Source organism: Anser anser (assembly GCF_964211835.1).
Source record: "Anser anser genome assembly, chromosome: 6".
NCBI lineage: Eukaryota > Metazoa > Chordata > Aves > Anseriformes > Anatidae > Anser > Anser anser.
Window position 1 is genome coordinate 7,247,725 of NC_139726.1, and position 18,702 is coordinate 7,266,426.

Below are 18,702 nucleotides of genomic sequence, written 5' to 3' on the forward strand. Positions count from 1 at the left end.
AAATGGAAAACAAGGTCTTCAAGCAAAAACACTCAGCAGTTTTAAGAACAAATAAATCTGTGACCTTCAAGCTATATACAATTTCACAACCCCTAAGTATGACTGATACTGCATGAGTCTCATATTGCACACCGGGCTCATCTCTGGCCACCTAACCTGTGTTATCGGGATGTAGAGAGGTTCTCCTGGGTGCAGCAGTGTCAGCTTTCCGTGAGGATGCAGTCGACCTTCTGGTTTTAAGTTCACAGGCTCTTTGCTGCCCTCTTTGGCTCCTCCTTTCTTCCCATTTTCCTGCCCATTTCCTTTCAGATCTTCTGTGTCACTTAGACATTCAAAAAATTCTTCTTCACTGTCACTCCATGATTCCCAAGACTTGCCAACTTCTTTTTCCTTATCAGTCTCCTTTGAGTTATCTCCACAGTGGTCTGCTCCTTTTCCAGCATCACCAGAAGAACCACCAGGTGAACGATCCGACACGCTCCCCCTTTTCCCCTCATCTCTTGCTTTCTTCCTTTCAATGCAACAATTTAACATCTAACAAGTTAAAGGACAAACAACAACAAGTGCTTAGCAATTACTTCTTTTACGGAAACAATGCCACAGAGTACTTGGAGAGTCACTAATAATCTCTTAAAACTCCAAAAGTTACTAATTCCATTGAATTGGTGCTCTAACAAAGATTTTCCCAAGAAAAGAAGTCCAGACCCAAATAACACAAGGACAACTAAATCTACAAAACTGACATATTTAGCTAACAATGGTTACAATTTTGACTGTTTCCCTAGGAGAAAAATCATTCTTAAATTTGGGATATTTACCTGAAGCTTCTGATGCAGTAAACAGCATCTCAGATCTGGAGGGCCATTAGCTAATCTAACAAAAGGTAGAAGTAACTATTATCATTTATGAAGTTGAATCTTTCACACGCACATGGTCTTAAATCATATGAAACCCAAGAAAGGGACAAATATCCATACTGAACCCGCTCCCACCAGTCCGACTATGCAGCTCTTCTGTGGTATCAGAAGACAAGTTATGATTGAACAAGCCCAGAATTTAAACTACGTTTATTTCCTAGAGATCGTAGCTGGAGCTCAGAGATCATTCACAGCAGTACAAAACAGAGACATTCTGCATTTCCTGTCAATTTTCTGTTTGGATGTTAAAAGAGTAACTGTTTTCAAGCAACAAATTAAGCACCTTTGACCTCACTTTAAAACAGTTCACATTCCATTTTATTTGTTAGTGTACCCATTTCAAAGTACAAACGAATGAATAAGCGGCCAGTCCAACCCACAAAAAAATAAAAAGGAACTGATACATTTGCTCTACACTGATACCTGCTCCTGACAGAGCCCTTCATTTGGTCTGCAACAAGCTCTGCTACAGCAGACCTAACTTGGAAGAGTCTGGATAGGTGAGACAGCGTTAACTGCCCAAAAAGGCTACCATACCAGCAAGAATTTGGATATGCTTCCTTGGAAAAGTGGCGAAACTACACCACAAAGAAAAGGTATTTCAGATTATATCACTTCCTTCGTTTCTATCTCATGATAGACTGGTAGCTAAGCATTTGCATAAGCTTCTTTTTCCTCCTTCATATAATCTTTAATTTGAGCTTCCTCCAGATATCTTGAAGATCAATGGAGGGCACAGACACTTCCTCACCTCTCTTGCCTTTCTTGCTTTAGGGAAGAAAGGTAGTAAAAATGGAAGACAGCATTTGAAAGCAAACAAATAAATAAATATAAATACTGGCATATTTCAAAGTCATAGTGAACTTGCTCTGTTCCTGAAACAAGATTTTCTATGACAAAGCCACAACAACACAAAAATCTTACCCTGGAATAAGGTAGTTGTTCTCCCATCTGTAGCGCATTTCTAACACAAATTCTTGCCAAAGATGTGCCACTCCTTTTACTCCTCCGTGGTAGAAGTTTATCATACAAAGACATAAAGCTAGTTTGTACGTCAGACTATCAGAAGGAGCAGATTTAAACTGACTGAAGAGATTCTACACAAGAAATACAAGAAAGCAAGACATGTAGAACCAATGGCAGTTTCTCCAAAACCACCCAATCTGTGTCCTGTTTGTCAATACAAGTGGCTAACTAATGCTTTAAGCCTACAAGGTACCAAAAATGAGCCTTTGGAAAGAAAAAAATAAATAAAGAAAAACACCACCAACAAACATTCACTATTTTCTACCTGGAGATTCCACAGGGGTAAGAAGGCAACCACAGCTAAGTCTGCACGATTTTTAGTGCACGTTAATACATTCTCAAGTATCAGTCAGTAAAACTCACATAATCTTCATTCTCTGCAGGAGGATTGTTCCCAGTTGAAGGGCTAGTTCCACTTTCAACTCCATCTGCAAGCTTTTCAGCAGCATCAGGAAATAAGAACTTGAAGAAAAAAAAAAAAAATTCAAACTTGCACCGGTAACAACTTAGGCTGTGTTTCAAGAAGCTGACCCAAAGCAATTTAAATAACGGAACTGACATCAGAAACTCTTTTTTAATTACAATTCTGCTATAAACCAGATGTATCAGTACAAGCAGGAAATATGCTTTTTTATGAATCTAGTGTGCATGGGTAGCTCACTCACCAGAAGAATAGTGTTCAGAACTTCATTGTTCAAAGGCGATTCATCTACACCTCTGTGTTTGCGAATCTTTTTCTTGGCACTGTGAACCATATTTGTGACTGATAATTTATGGATTGGAACAGGTGCTGGCTCTGTGAGCTTCGACAAAGCATGAGTAATATCAGCAACCTCTGTAACATTAGAAAAAGAAAAAAAAAGAAACAGCTCTTAAAGTTCGCGTGTCATATTCAGTCTGTGCATCTTGTATTGATTTTTAACACTCTATACCTTGTATTGTCGTGTTTCGTCCCCGATATTCACTGTTCTTAGCCACAAAGACACACAGCACAACCAGGAGTCACAGACCAACCGCCTTGATTTATTTTCTGAAGGAAGACTAGACTGGGTTGGCTGCAGGTAGTGCCTGCCACCTGCTGCAAGTACTGCATACTTGCAGACAATGACAGGCAGTGTATCAACAGAAAGCCTGCTACAAAGCCAGTGTTTAAACCTCATTTACACACAGCAAAAAGAGAATACGTTGAAGTTAAAGACTATTCAAACGTATGCTGAAGCTTTAGAATAGCCTTATGTAGTTTAACCACTATATATGACCATACGTGGTCTATGTATATTCTGTTTTAGAGTCTTCAGGTAAACAAGATGATTTTTCCAGAAAAACTTGTTGCTGGTAAACTTTGGAACTTCTTTTTTAATAAAATGAATTACATTGTTAGAAAGAATTAGAACAAATTTAAGTGAATAATTACATCAGCCTGGAAAACCTCATCTTGGCAAATGTTTTAAGGAGATTAGAGAAGGAGAGCTAAAGAGACTATGTCAAGCACTAGAAGTAATACGTACCCTATGCAGTCTAGCACCTTTTTAAGCTAACTAGCTAGCCCCTTTTTTGCTCTTGAGCTCCTTCAAGCTGCATTCCAACATGAAAAGTAAGGAAAATGAAAGCAAGAGTCAGAGACATCAAAAAGATGTCAGCATCTACATTTTTAGGATAAAGTTTGACCTGTTGGTCTGTTAATTTTGGTTTTAGCTTCATTGCACTTCTATTCCTCTTTCAGTAAGAGTATGAAAGGCCCTTAAAATGGAGAGGAGGTCAACAAAGACTCTCAAACAGTTTAAAGGCTCTTTAAACTGGCTGTTAAAAATACAGAATATGGTACTTCAAAAGGTAGAAAAAAGTTAAGAAAATACGAAACCACAAAGTGATAGTCAAAAACAACTCCTGTACATACTAGTACAATGTCTAGTCTAGTTCTCTGATTAAAAAAACAACTGTAACACAGGAATTTGTCCTTGGGGACTTTGGCAGCTAGGCTTGCCAAGAATTCTTGAGAAATGGTACCAGGCAGCACTGACCGGAAAAATCCTAGAAGTGTTCCAGAAAATGTCTAAGAGTAACAAGTAAAAAATGCTAAAGAATCTGAAGTCAGGAAAAGGGGGGTAAGAAAGGCAAAACTTGTGAAACATCTAAATATCAAACACAAGTCAACAAGATTTTAGTGTTACCTTTTCCGTCCTCTTCAAAAGCAGACCTTCCAAGTAACTCATCAGTTGACTCCTTCCGACGACAAAGCTTGAAGAATTCATTCAGAAAGTCTCCTGTAAGAGAAACAAAGTTTCTGAACCACTACAATTCAAATCTCATTGAACAATAAACTAAATCTTAAAGTAATTCTTGAAGGATGGTAAATTTTCTCTTAGTCTGCAAGAACATGATAATCTGTTCGGAAGCACAAACATCTTTAAACCACATAATTAAAGATTCAGAAAATGCACAGCTGAACAGCCATCAGCCACCCCTCCACAGCACAGTCCTGCATGCAGTTTAATCCATTTCTTCACACCTTTCCTCCACAAGCTCAAAGGCCAGGGTGGGCTATAGTACAGTTCTCCAGGCTTATCAGTCCTGTCACAGACAGATTGATCCAACTAAAGAAATTGATATACACACATAGTGCTTAACGAAAGCTTGTTTTCTTGGAAAAAGAAGCCCATAATATAGTTCACCCAAAGAAATGAGGGGAGTGAGGAAACAGAGGTCATCAGGTAATGAACCATCCAATTTTAAACTCAACACTTAATAGCCTAAAAAACGCAGAAGATTGGGAATTCAGGCATCTTACCCAATAGACACTGAGGATTATCTGCTTTTCTGATTCTCACAGACCACTGTGGTGCTTGAATAGGATCCAGGTCGCTAAAAATAAAAAAAATAGAAAAAAAAGGTAATTCTGTCACCATAGGTATGCAAGAGATGAGTATCAAATTCTTAACAAATGGAATGTCATAGCCATGAAGCTATAACATACACCACATTACACAGAAGAATATGACAAACATTATGACGTGCAAGCAAGAGTCCTTGTTCCACCTACATATTTAACATGAATAAGAAGTGTAAGAAGAATACAGCTCAACTTTAGTACACATTAAAATACAGTAATTTTACATAATGTTAACTCATTTCTGCATTAATTAAATCAGTAGACCGCATTTTTTTTTTCCTTTCTGAAATATCAGTATATATTGTTCCTACTCTTTAGAAAGCTTAATAAAAAACATGTGAACGGGGTAACTAAAATGCAGTAGTTAACAAGACAGTACACAGGTAGATATTCACAGTTCAGGCAAAATACTTACGAGTAAACATCATTGTCGACAATTATACCTTCTGTTAGGTGAGGCCACGTGGTAGCCAAGTGGAGCTCACTGAAACAGAACAAGATTTAAGACTCCATCACAGTTAAGACCTTGACACACATGACAGTTCATATTTAAATTCCTATACATATTTTGCAGCTAAGTCCAGAAGTGTGCATGTTTTCCTCGCTGTATATGTTTTAAGGTCACTCTAAAGCATGTCACCCAGTATTACACTGAACATTAGCGGTAGCTGGCACACAGGACTCTTTCAACGCTCCTCTCCATTATATCCTAGGCATCCCAGTATAGAAGAAAGAAAAATTTTCATAAATTTCCTACAGCATTAAACACTAATACATTAAATGACTCCTTGATTTGCTGAGTGGTGATGGGCATTCAGAAGAAGGCATCAGAGGGATTGTAACAACCCAGGAACAGACCCTCTCATTTTAAGTTTCCCACAAATGTCATAGTACAAGAAAAGAACAAGTCGAACCGCTGAATGAAAGTACATCATTTTTAAGGTTTATCTCCAGTTAAGGTACACTTCAACATAATAATTTCAGACACAAATTGAGTACTCTAAATGTTTATGGTGAAACATTTACGAGCCAGGACTCCAAATATCATTATACAGCTTCGTAAATGGTATTATTTGCTATTAGAGCACGTACTTGAATAACAAAACCTATTAGTGACATAGTAAGTGAGATGCAGGCAAAGCTCAGATTTCAAATAACATACATTTAAGTCCTCCACTAAGGAAGTTAAAAAAAAACAGTTTTTTTAACTCTTATCTTACCTAATAGGGTCCTCACACGCACCAAACGGTAACTTCCCAAACTCAAGACCTCCAACTTCTCCCCCAACTAGTGCATCTATATCTGAAGACAGATCAATACAGAATTTGCAGGGTATTTTAAGAAGTATATCATTTTAATTTCATAGGAAGAAGACCACAGTATGTAGGCTCATCAGAAACAAGCTGAACAGCTAAGGTTACGGAGATATGAAGATGTAATACTAGCACAAAGCCGAAGTAGTTGTTTCCAGCAGAAACTAGGAATTAATCTTGAAACTGGACAATAAAAAACACAGATAAAACTCTTTTGTCACTTGTGTTGAGCAAAGGTTATTCCATTTATGCAGGAACAGATGACAGCTATAAAGGCATCCTTAAAGAGTCTATGTCCACACAGGAACAAATAGACACAAATTTGTCATGAAAAGACAATTTAGGCAAGAGACAATTATGACAATTTAGGCAAGAGATCAGTTCTGTGCAGAAAAGGGAGACTGGAAAATCCAACTCTGCAGGAGCGAGAAACGAACTACTTTGAAAACGTTGTTTGAAAATTTTATGGAAAGAGTTTGTTACGTCTGCTGCAGTTAAAGACTTAACCCAGTGATGTAGGGGATTCCTTTTACCACAAAAAAAAAACAAAAACTAAAGATGCCTCCCAGCATCCCCAACCACTTCCCATGTTATACATTTTAAAGAAAAAACAAACAATGACACTCTTTCCCGATCAAAAATTTAAATGGGTAATAACGTATTGTAATGACATTATTATAATGTTATTACAACCTCTGATCCTTAATTTCAAATGCATCTGATAAACTGTTTGCATACAAAACAACTGAGGAATTAGAACAGACAAAGTATTTGAACAAATTCATTAAGTTATTTCTCCAACTTTCTTCTTCAGGGAAGATAAAGTACATATTTAAATTCTTTGGCTTTATTTGAAAATAGCTAATTGAGTGGTTGAGGGCAATAAATTCCTGGTCTAGTTATTCACAATGAAGATATAACCACAAATGCATGTAGCAACAGCAGTAAAAATGTTGTTTGTCTCCAGTTTCTGCAATACACTATGTCACTCCTGGTTCTTTATCCAGAAACTTCTAGAAGAGTATAGTTTATTCAAACTGCTTAAAGCAAGAGACATGACCAGAGTAGTATAATTCATTCATATTAAAAAAGGGATCCTAAACTTGCTGAATAACTATAGCAAGGCACAGAAAGACTAATGAATAATAATTTCTGTGTCTGCAGAAATAATAAAAAAGAAGATCTGTAGAACTAGCTTCACAAGTTGTTTTGACAAGCTTGGTTTACCTACAAAGAGAATTACTACTTAAAAAAAAACAATGATTTGCTCTGACCCCACAGAAGAGAATTCTCTTTAAAGTTATTTTCCACGCTCCTTAAATATAAAGCACACAAGATAAACTTTGCTACACATTTCTTCAAAACACATCTGTGCATCTGTGAATAGTGTAAGGGTTTTTTGTTGTTGTTGTTTGTTTTTTAAGTAAACAAAAGTCAAATAATTAGCAACCAGACTAACGTCATACAGGTTCTGTCCCCCTAAGTACACCCTAAATACTTCATCCTGTTATGCAAACCTACTACAAAGCTAAGAATAGAACTTGGGCCTTTTAATTGCTCTACCACCTTGTGCCTAAAATACCACGTTACTAATGAAAACACCTGTTGAGAACGAACTAACCTACCTTTTTCCTATAGATTTGCTTAACTTTAAGCCAGAAGGAGTTTATAATTTATTTCCTGATGCTACCTCTATATGAATAGGTCTGTTAAGAGCAAATCCTTGAAGCCCAAGAAAATGTTACCGCCGAGCAAGCATGTAAGAGTTCACTGGGAGATTACCAAACGAGTAAACTCACACAGATTTTTCTAAAGAGCATTACTGTTGCATAAACTTATCAAGTCTGGTATATGTACTTTAGATTTAAGACTACACATTACTTTTCTTCTTTCCTTCCCTAAGACCTCCTATAGTAAAAAGCTTGATCAGCACTTTTTCCTGCACGAAAAAAATGTATCAACTACTTAGCTTACTTAACACTGTGGACTTTTTAAATCCAAAGTTCAATTGAACATAGAAAAGTTGTCTCCTCTTCCATTGTTAGCAGAGATAAAAAGGTAAATAGTGAAGCACTAAAATCAGTTATTTTATTGAAATAATCACCCAATACTAGTGTGAAGTATTAGCATCTATCAAAATTTGAATCCAATCGTTTCCTTGTGGAACCCAGGGCAGAATTCTTTACAGATCTATGGACGGTCACCTGTTTCTCTTCAAACAGACTCTACAGTTTTAGAAGCATCACAAACTGTATCTCTGAACGCTAATGAAAAAAAAGTATATTTATAACTCATGATTTCAGAGGAGCTTTAAATTTGCTAGCTCATCACAGGGAGTTGTAACTAAAGCCTTTTGTAGTAATGCAGAAACAATGCTTAATTCCTCTGGCAAGATACACAAACATTTTCTTCAGCATTGACTAATTGTTCATCTTAAGACAAGTTATTCTGTGGACACAAAACTCCCACCTGGTGGCTGCTGCGGCCAGAAATACTGTTGCCAGTCTTGAAGCACGTATGTAAGCCGAATGGCCATGCTAACTGGAGGCAGTGGCGTTAATGGGCATCCCTTGAAAATATTAAAGGAAAAATTAAATGTAAAGAATACATCCTCTACAATATCCTTGAACAGAACCTAAATTATGACAGTTTGTATTATAGCTAATTTTATCTGAACTGCAACACCGCAAGAATTACTAATAAAGTCTTTGCTCAGCAAGACACTCATTGCAAAACTAAGCATATAAGCTTTCTAAAACCCACGCAACGTTTACGTGTTCCATTTAACTGGTTATTCACAAGTAACTCTAATCCAGAATATGTTAGGTTTTCAATAAAAACTCTTTCAGTGTTTTGATGAGATTGCTGACTACCGATATCAATTGCGAAGTGTTGCAGTCCCCCATGCTCCTCTATAAAAGTCCACTTAGACTCCTCAGATTTCCATCATGTTTTTCTTCCCTCTTAATTTATTGGTTGGGTGCATGAACTACAAAATATCAGAATAAAAACTGCACCCCAACCTTCCTCTCTCCTTCAGAGAGAGGCACAGAGTTTCAGAAAGAGGATAGAGTTTGCTTGAGGGAGATTGAGAGACTTATTACGAGTAAACTGGAAAATAGAAACATTCTTTCACATGCCCTGTGAAAAATTAAGAATAGAAGAATGCAATACAACTGAGCACAGAAACATAAATTTTTACTTTCTACTACTAGATACAGAGTAGCAATAACTGGAAGGAGATTGTTGGTATTGGCAGTGTGAGTCTTACCCTTACAAAACGAATCCCTAGAAGACAGAAGCGAATGTACAGCAACCAGTTAATAGAATTATTCTTAGTATCAGGTGTACGCATACGGATGCACTTACTATCTTGGACTTGAAGATATCCAGTAATCCCGATAAATGTGTGTACTGATTTGGCACTTTGCGAAGATGAACCATTTCAAAGTCAGTTCGAACTCCTGGACCTTGACATTCTCCAACATACATTCGTCGCCATTTCTGATGTATTTGTACAAATAACGGTACCTGACTATAAAACATATTTCAGATTATTTAAAATGTCGTGCTATCTCATAGTCTTTTAAACTAGCTAAAAAAATTTTAAATATCATATTTTTAGAATACATTTTCTTAGTGGAACACAGCTCAAAATGCTTAATATGAATCATAGAAAAATATTAACTTCACCATTACATGGAATGCCTAACAAATTGTTGTGTCATAAACACAAACACGAAGGCTTATCAATGACTTCAGTTCATTTTTAGTCTAAATATTTTTGAGGAATATGATAAAGTTACTGTTACCACACAGATAAGAAAGCTTCTTCCAGAGTTTATGCTCTGTATGTCAATTATTCGAACAACTTGCATCAGTTTTTAAAGACTTTGAGGTTTTTAAATAACAATGAATATAAACAACGTACCGAATCAATCATTTTATAGTTACCATGGGAAAACTGTTTTTTAATCTTTTTTTTTTTAAATATTATGGTGCAAATACAACAAACTCAGAATGTAATTCACTACTAAATTAATACTTTTTCCTCAAAAGAGGAGTATAGTAGTTTCATCTTGACGTACTAAAAAGTTTAGGCTTTCACTTACCAGCCAGTGTTGCCCAATGCAATAGAAACAGAACTCAGCAGAAGGTTACATTTGGATTCACTAAGAACTGCATCGTTATTTGCAGCCGGAGCAATAACCACAAACTCCCGTAAGCCATACCTTGGAGGGGGCGAGAAGAAAAAAAGCATGATGTTTCTATTTTCTAGTAAACCAGCTGAAACACACAATTGTTAGAAATATTATAATCTGAATAACGGAATTGCCACCAACAGGCTGTGAATCTGTTATTTGGACGTGAGTCCCTCTTTCAGCGAGGTCAAGAAGTGACTGGGTACGTAGCACTGCAGATTCTCAAATCAGTAACTACAGGCATTCAAGAGCACTCAAACACTATTAAAGTAATGTGACGATTTCCAGATCTATCACTCCTGAGTTTATTACTTAACTTAATAATAACTGTAATTATTTATACTTTAATACAATCTGTTGAAGAATACAGTAATCTGCTACAGATTTGCTTTATTAAGAAGTATTTGGTTGTTACTGCAGTTTTTTCCTCTCTTAAGGTGCTAAAGCTTTGTTTTTGAGAATCCATCTAAATATCACATACATTAAAGCCTGATTAGTCTATGAAATTCAGAAAAAAATATTTTTAAAAGACTATGGTTTGGGTTTTTGGTTTTTTTCAGCCCTTTACTGCATCCCATACAAAGACCCATTTTCCTTAAGCTTTAACGCTGGATGGAAAAAAAAATACAAATCATTGTGCCAGCATCAAAGATTTTTCAACTGCTATGTTTACTTGTTTTAGGGAAGAAGAGAGGCAGCATACATACCATCTTACCAGACAGTGAGCTCTAGGAGGAAAGTCATTGTTCATGCACAACAAGTCCTGCATAGGCAGAGGAAGGGCATCTGCAAAACAAATTGATACATAAGAGCATCAGCATCCATTCAGCTAACTTACAGTTTACTTTAGCAGTTTGTAAATTCTTTAGCATTTGTTCAATGTAAAACACTAAAATCAGAGATGTCAGATCCCACCCATTAGACACCTCAAAATTTCACACAGATTCAAATCAACGCACTACGAATTCCACATTTTGAAATTGTCTTCTGTCATATCCGTATGCCAGTGACATAATTCAGACACAAAAGAGAACTATAAGCTACCTTCTGCAGGTTCTTCTTTCCCATCTCTGTCACTGGGTTCTTGTACAAGATAATGATGGGTAACTGAGAATTTGAAGTCTGCAAATGAAATTTCATCCGATTTCTCTTCCCATGCTCCTGTGGTATATACACCCTATAGATTTAAAACAAGCAAACACAAAGCTAGTGCTTCATCACATAAATTTAGGTTAACATTCATGAACCTTACAAAATATACTGCCTAAACAATCTATAATATTTGTCCATCTTTTTCTGCTACCGTTTTATTCTACATAGCAAGGCATGGTTTAAAGATACATAAAGATGATTCTCAAAACACCTCATACTAAAGGTATCTGAATGTTAAAATCTATTTTACTAATAATCATGTTTGTTTCAAGAAAATCTTGTCCCCCACAAAAGTCTTGAGATTTATAAGGCAATAAAGAGGCAAATATTTCCCCTCACATGACGGAAACTGCACATCTTAAGCATATGTACCCTCTACTTTGCCCAAAGACAGAAGCTTCCCAGCTCAGATTTTATCTACACCTGTCAACCCTACCACTCTACGCAAATGCTTCTTTAATATTTACTTGGAACATGCTTTTACTGATAAATGATTACGTATCTAAAACCTGCAAAACTTCTGTGAGGATAATCAAATTTTAAACAACAATACTACATATGAGGATATATAAGGGGGAAAAAAATCAACAGCACTGTACAGAATTTTACAGCTGCTACTCAAGCTAAGCAACTTGGACAAACACCCTTTGTAAAGAGCGTATTCTCACTGGAAAGCAAGAAGAAAGGTGTGGTCTAGAAAACAAAACGTGTAGGAATACACTGAAGGATAAAATAATTGTCTAAGGTTGACTAGTTGTCAGCCCTAAATATTAATCCTGAATACTTTGTAGCATGACTAAAATTAAGAATCATAAAACTCTCCTGAAAACATGGCAACCATTCAATCCAAAACAGCTAAATTTATTCACAATGATATGCATATTCTATTTATGTATTTAAATATTCTAGTATGCAGAAGAGCTCAGTAATTTCTTCCATGTTTTACAAGACTGAAGAAGCACCACAAAGACTAATTAGACTTTGGGGTTAAAACAAACATCTCTCTGATCTATGAAATGTACTGAGTCACCAGAAACACAATGCAAACCTCAACCATAAGTACGTGAGGTGTGATGAAGGCACGAGGTCAGGCAAAAAGAAACTCCTTGAGAATTTCAAACAGCTTGAACCATATTTCCAGACTGAAAACTGGCAGTGAAAAAACAAAAACAAACAAAAATAAAAAAATCAAGGCCCTATATGAAGATTCAGATTTATCAAGGAAATTGCCCATTTTCCAGACAACCCACCGATAGACTTACAGCACTTGTTCATCCAGTAGCCACTTTTACAAGTGAAATTCCCAATATAAATCATTATCTGCAACACTTACGTAAATGAGAGCATGTGTAAACATCTCCATGTGGACTGCTACTGATATTAATAATTCTAATAGAACATCTGGAAGCAGCAACTGACCTTTTCTAGAGGTTTGCCTGAAGAAATCCCAATAAGTTTCCAGTCATTCAATACTTCTTCTATTTTTGAAATGAATCTAACAGGGAGGGGAAAAATCATTAGTATTTCCTGAAGTCTCATTCATCTTGCACCGTAATTCAGCTCCCTAAAGCAGGCAATATGTTGTCCTACTATGGAATACTTTAAAAAAACACCAAGTATCACAACAGGAACAGAACTACTTCCTTGTATGAATAAAGTGGTACTTCTATGTTTACATTGCAGATTATAGTTATTTTTAGCAATTGCTATGAACATGCTTTGAGTGATTACAGTATCTTGCTTATTTTTGTCTGGTACTGCAGAATATTGGTTTTAAGAAAATATACCCTTATTTTACCGTTGACAGAAAAAATAAACATTTGACATATAATTGTAATTGAAATTCAGATTTAAAGACAGCGCTTAAAATCTTTGTCTGCTTCTGTCATAGTCATTATCACTGATATAGACATTTTAAGAAACAGAGGTGTTGTGGTTTAACCCGGCTGGCAGCTAAACACCACACAGCCGTTCGCTCACCCTCCCCCCTCCCTCTCTGGGATGGGGGGAGAGAAACGGGAAAGTGAAGCCTGTGAGTTGAGATAAAGACGGTTTATTAAGACAGGAAAATAATAATAACAATAATAATAATAATAGTGATAATGGTAATAGTATTAACAATAATAATGTGTAAGAAAACAAGTGATGCACAATGCAATTGCTCACCACCCGCTGACCGATGCCCAGCCTATTCCCGAGCAGCCGGCCCCCCCACCCCGGCCAGCCACCCCTATATATTGTTTAGCATGACGTCAGATGGTATGGAATACCCCTTTGGCCAGTTTGGGTCAGCTGTCCTGGGTCTGTCCCCTCCCAGCTCCTGCTGCACCCCCAGCCTGCTCGCTGGCAGGACAGAGCAAGAAGCCGAAAAGTCCTTGGCCTGGTGTAAACACTGCTCTGCAACAATTAAAACATCAGCATGTTATCAGCGCTCTTCTCATCCTAATCCAAAACATAGCACCCTACCAGCTACTATGAGCTACTTAACTCTGTCCTAACTGGAACCAGGACAGATATCCACCCCTTATTCCATACCATTTATGTCATGCTCAGGTTACACTCTGTCCAATACATTCTAATTAATCACCATTTTCATCTATGATATATAGCAATCATGGTAGTGATGACATACATTATTATATAATAATTAACATACTACAATTCAACTCATGGGCTATTCTCACCCAGTATCAAATCCCCTTGAGGTACACACCGGACCTCCCCATTCTTTTGCATTACCCACCAAGTGCATCCAGGTCCCTGAGCAAAAGCAATTCCACGAATAGGTTTGCCTTTTCCTGAGGCAGGAGTAGCCCAGACTGTTTTACCCAGCATGTTTCTTACGTGCACTGCAGGAACTTTATCCCCTTCTACAGTGCGTAACAGGTTTGATTGGGCAGGTCCAGCTCGGTTGGCAGATCCCCTGGTATTGACTAACCAGGTGGCCTTTGCCAAATGTGTATCCCAATTTTTGAATGTCCCAGCACCCATTGCTTTCAGTGTAGTCTTCAACAGTCCATTGTATCGTTCAACTTTTCCAGAGGCTGGTGCATGATAGGGGATGTGATACACCCACTCAATACCATGTTCTTTGGCCCAAGTGTCTATAAGGTTGTTTCGGAAATGAGTCCCGTTGTCTGACTCAATTCTCTCTGGGGTGCCATGTCGCCATAAGACTTGCTTTTCAAGGCCCAGGATAGTGTTCCGGGCGGTGGCATGGGGCACAGGATATGTTTCCAGCCATCCGGTGGTTGCTTCCACCATTGTAAGTACGTGGCGCTTGCCGTTGCGGGTTTGAGGGAGTGTGATGTAATCAATCTGCCAGGCCTCTCCATATTTATATTTCAGCCATCGTCCTCCATACCAAAGAGGTTTTGACCGTTTGGCTTGCTTGATTGCAGCACATGTTTCACAGTCATGAATAACCTGTGCTATAGTGTCCATGGTCAGGTCCACCCCTCGATCACGAGCCCATCTGTAGGTTGCATCTCTACCTTGATGGCCTGAGGTGTCATGGGCCCATCGGGCTATAAATAATTCACCTTTATGTTGCCAGTCCAGGTCCACCTGAGCCACTTCAATCTTAGCAGCCTGATCCACCTGCTGGTTGTTTTGGTGTTCTTCAGTAGCCCGATTCTTGGGCACATGAGCATCTACATGGCGTACCTTTACAACCAGGTTCTCTACCCGGGCAGCAATATCTTGCCACAATGCCGCAGCCCAGATGGGCTTGCCCCTGCGCTGCCAGTTGTTCTGCTTCCATTGCTGTAACCACCCCCACAGGGCATTTGCTACCATCCATGAATCAGTATAGAGATAGAGAACTGGCCACTTTTCTCGTTCAGCAATATCTAAAGCCAGCTGAATGGCTTTTACTTCTGCAAACTGACTCGATTCACCTTCTCCCTCAGCAGCTTCTGCAACTCGTCGTGTAGGACTCCATACAGCAGCTTTCCATCTCCGATGCTTTCCCACAATACGACAGGACCCGTCAGTGAACAAGGCATATTTCTTCTCATTTTCCGGTAGCTTGTTGTACAGGGGGGCTTCTTCAGCACGAACCACCTCCTCCTCTGGTGATATCCCAAAGTATTTGCCTTCTGGCCAGTCCATAATCACCTCCAAGATTCCTGGGCGACTGGGGTTTCCTATTCGAGCCCGCTGAGTAATCAGTGCAACCCACTTGCTCCATGTAGCATCAGTTGCATGATGCGTAGAGGGGACCCTTCCTTTGAACATCCAGCCTAGTACCGGCAGTCGGGGTGCCAGGAGGAGCTGCGCTTCAGTACCGACCACTTCCGAAGCAGATCGAACTCCTTCATATGCTGCCAATATCTCCTTTTCAGTTGGAGTATAGCGGGCTTCAGATCCTCTGTATCCCCGACTCCAAAACCCCAGGGGTCGACCTCGAGTTTCCCCAGGTTCTTTCTGCCAGAGGCTCCAGGTGGGACCATTCTCTCCGGCTGCGGTGTAGAGCACATTCTTTACATCTGGTCCTGTTCGGACTGGCCCGAGGGCTACTGCATGAACTATTTCCTGCTTAATTTGTTCAAAGGCTTGTCGTTGCTCAGGGCCCCATTCAAAAGCATTCTTCTTACGGGTTACTTGGTAGAGCGGGTTTACAATCAGACTGTAATTTGGAATATGCATTCTCCAAAACCCCACGACACCTAGGAAAGTTTGTGTTTCTTTTTTGCTAGTTGGTGGAGACATAGCTGTTATTTTGTTGATCACATCCATTGGGATTTGACGGCGTCCATCTTGCCATTTTATTCCTAAAAACTGGATCTCTCGTGCAGGTCCTTTAACTTTATTCTGTTTTATGGCAAAACCGGCCTTCAGAAGGATTTGGACTATTTTCTTCCCTTTCTCGAAAACTTCTTCTGCAGTGTCACCCCACACAATGATGTCATCGATGTACTGCAGGTGTTCAGGAGCTTCCCCCTGCTCCAGCGCAGACTGGATCAGTCCATGGCAAATGGTAGGGCTGTGTTTCCACCCCTGGGGCAGCCGATTCCAAGTATATTGGACTCCCCTCCAAGTGAAAGCAAACTGTGGCCTGCACTGTGCTGCTAGAGGGATGGAGAAAAATGCATTAGCGATATCAATTGTGGCATACCACTTGGCTGCCTTTGATTCCAGTTCATACTGGAGTTCTAGCATGTCCGGCACTGCAGCACTCAGTGGTGGCGTGACTTCGTTCAGGCCACGATAGTCCACTGTTAGTCTCCACTCACCATTAGACTTTCGCACTGGCCATATGGGACTATTAAAAGGTGAATGAGTCTTGCTGATCACTCCTTGGCTCTCCAGTTGACGAATTAGCTTATGGATGGGACTCAGGGAGTCTCGGTTGGTGCGATATTGCCGCCGGTGCACAGTTGTGGTAGCGATCGGCACTTGCTGTTCTTCAACCCTCAGCAACCCCACAACAGAAGGGTCCTCTGAGAGACCAGGCAAGGTAGACAACTGTTTAATGTCCTCTGTCTCCAAAGCAGCTATGCCGAAAGCCCAGCGGAACCCTTTTGGGTCCTTGAAATATCCTCTTCTAAGATAGTCTATGCCAAGGATGCACGGAGCATCTGGGCCAGTCACAATACGGTGCTTTTGCCACTCATTACCGGTTAGACTCACTTCAGCCTCCAATACAGTTAACTGCTGGGATCCCCCCGTCACACCATAAATACAGATGGGCTCTGGCCCTTTATAGCTTGATGGCATTAGAGTACATTGTGCACCGGTGTCTACCAAAGCCTTATACTTCTGTGCGTCTGACGTGCCAGGCCATCGAATCCACACAGTCCAATAAACTCGATTGTCCCTTTCCTCCCCCTGGCTGGAGGCAGGGCCCCTCTAGTCCTGGTCAGAATCTTCATTTCTGTGTTTAAAGGACTGCCTGCTGGAAGTTGGAGCAGCAAACCTTTCAGAGAACTCCTTTTTCTCAATTGTTTTCCTTTGCAATTCACGTACCCGTGCCTCTAGGGTCGCAGTAGATTTTCCATCCCATTTTCTCATGTCCTCTCCATGGTCACGTAGGTAAAACCACAGGGTGGCGCGGTGTGTGTGCCCACCATATTGTCTTCCTTGCATAGATGAACGTTTACCCCTAATAGCTGAGACACTGGTTTGTACAGGTGGGGAGGAAAATAAACTCTCTTTAAGTTGGTGGATCTCTTCAGAAAGTTTCTCCAAGGTATTCTCTTTTAGCTGGTGGACACTGGTTCGTTCAGGTGAAGGGGAAGATAATCTTTCTTCAAGTTGGTGGATCTTTTCAGAAAGTTTCTCCAAAGCATTCTCCTTTAGCTGGTGGACACTGGTTCGTTCAGGTGAAGGGGAAGATAATCTTTCTTCAAGTTGGTGGATCTTTTCAGAAAGTTTCTCCAAAGCATTCTCTTTTAGCTGGTGGACACTGGTTCGTTCAGGTGAAGGGGAAGATAATCTTTCTTCAAGTTGGTGGATCTTTTCAGAAAGTTTCTCTAAAGCATTCTCTTTTAGCTGGTGGACACTGGTTCGTTCAGGTGGAGGGGAAGATAAATTCTCTTTAAGTTGGTGGACCTCTTCAGAGAGTTTCTCCACAGCTGAGACACAGGCCTTTAGGGAAGAGGAGAGATTTCCTTCGTACTGCCGGAGTATTTTAGTCACTTCATTCACTGTGGGATTCTCCTCCGTTTTCCAGGCTAGTATTGCCAATGAGTTGGCATATGATGATGGGGCACTCCGTACAAACTTCCGCCACATGGGTGGTGTACACTGGACTGCATCTGGATCTGTGGATGTTTGTGCGTCATCTAGGTCCTTATAAATTACTTCCCGTACGGCCAATTCCCTCAGGTACTGAATTCCCTTCTCCATGGTGGTCCATTTGCTTGGTAAACATACAAGTTCTTCCTTGAAGAGATACCTTTCCTTCACAGCTGACAGGAGACGCCTCCAGAGGCTGCGAGATTGTGCTCCATCTCCAATTGCTTTGTCAATGCATGCGTCCCTAGCAAGGGATCCCAGCCGCCTGGCTTCCTTGCCCTCCAATTCCACATAATTGGCTCCCGTGTCCCAGCACCGGAGCAGCCAGGTGACAAGCTGCTCGCCTATACAGCGACCAAAATCTTTTCGCACATCTCGTAGCTCACGCTGGTATAGAGTCCGGGTAATTACTGTTGATTTTTCGACATCCTCATCCTCATCTTCAGTCTCCTGCACCTTTG

The 18,702-nt window shown here is 39.7% G+C and overlaps 1 protein-coding gene across 3 annotated transcripts in view; it reads right to left on the minus strand.

Moving 5' to 3' along the window:
• RAB3GAP1 (RAB3 GTPase activating protein catalytic subunit 1) overlaps positions 1–18,702 on the minus strand; it is a 31,484-nt gene that overhangs the window by 8,342 nt on the left and 4,440 nt on the right. For all 3 annotated transcript variants that reach the window (XR_014585888.1, XM_083841296.1, XM_083841295.1), the window contains exons 4-18: positions 12,920–12,995; positions 11,393–11,525; positions 11,056–11,134; positions 10,259–10,378; positions 9,516–9,681; positions 8,616–8,715; positions 6,054–6,135; positions 5,249–5,317; positions 4,732–4,805; positions 4,115–4,207; positions 2,609–2,778; positions 2,307–2,405; positions 1,842–2,014; positions 819–873; positions 157–534 (exon numbers count right to left, since the gene is read on the minus strand). Coding sequence is in view for 2 of the 3 variants with exons in the window: in XM_083841296.1 (XP_083697422.1) it covers positions 157–534; positions 819–873; positions 1,842–2,014; positions 2,307–2,405; positions 2,609–2,778; positions 4,115–4,207; positions 4,732–4,805; positions 5,249–5,317; positions 6,054–6,135; positions 8,616–8,715; positions 9,516–9,681; positions 10,259–10,378; positions 11,056–11,134; positions 11,393–11,525; positions 12,920–12,995 (1,867 nt within the window). In the remaining variant the exon portion in view is untranslated. The remainder of the gene's footprint in view (positions 1–156; positions 535–818; positions 874–1,841; positions 2,015–2,306; positions 2,406–2,608; positions 2,779–4,114; positions 4,208–4,731; positions 4,806–5,248; positions 5,318–6,053; positions 6,136–8,615; positions 8,716–9,515; positions 9,682–10,258; positions 10,379–11,055; positions 11,135–11,392; positions 11,526–12,919; positions 12,996–18,702) is intronic.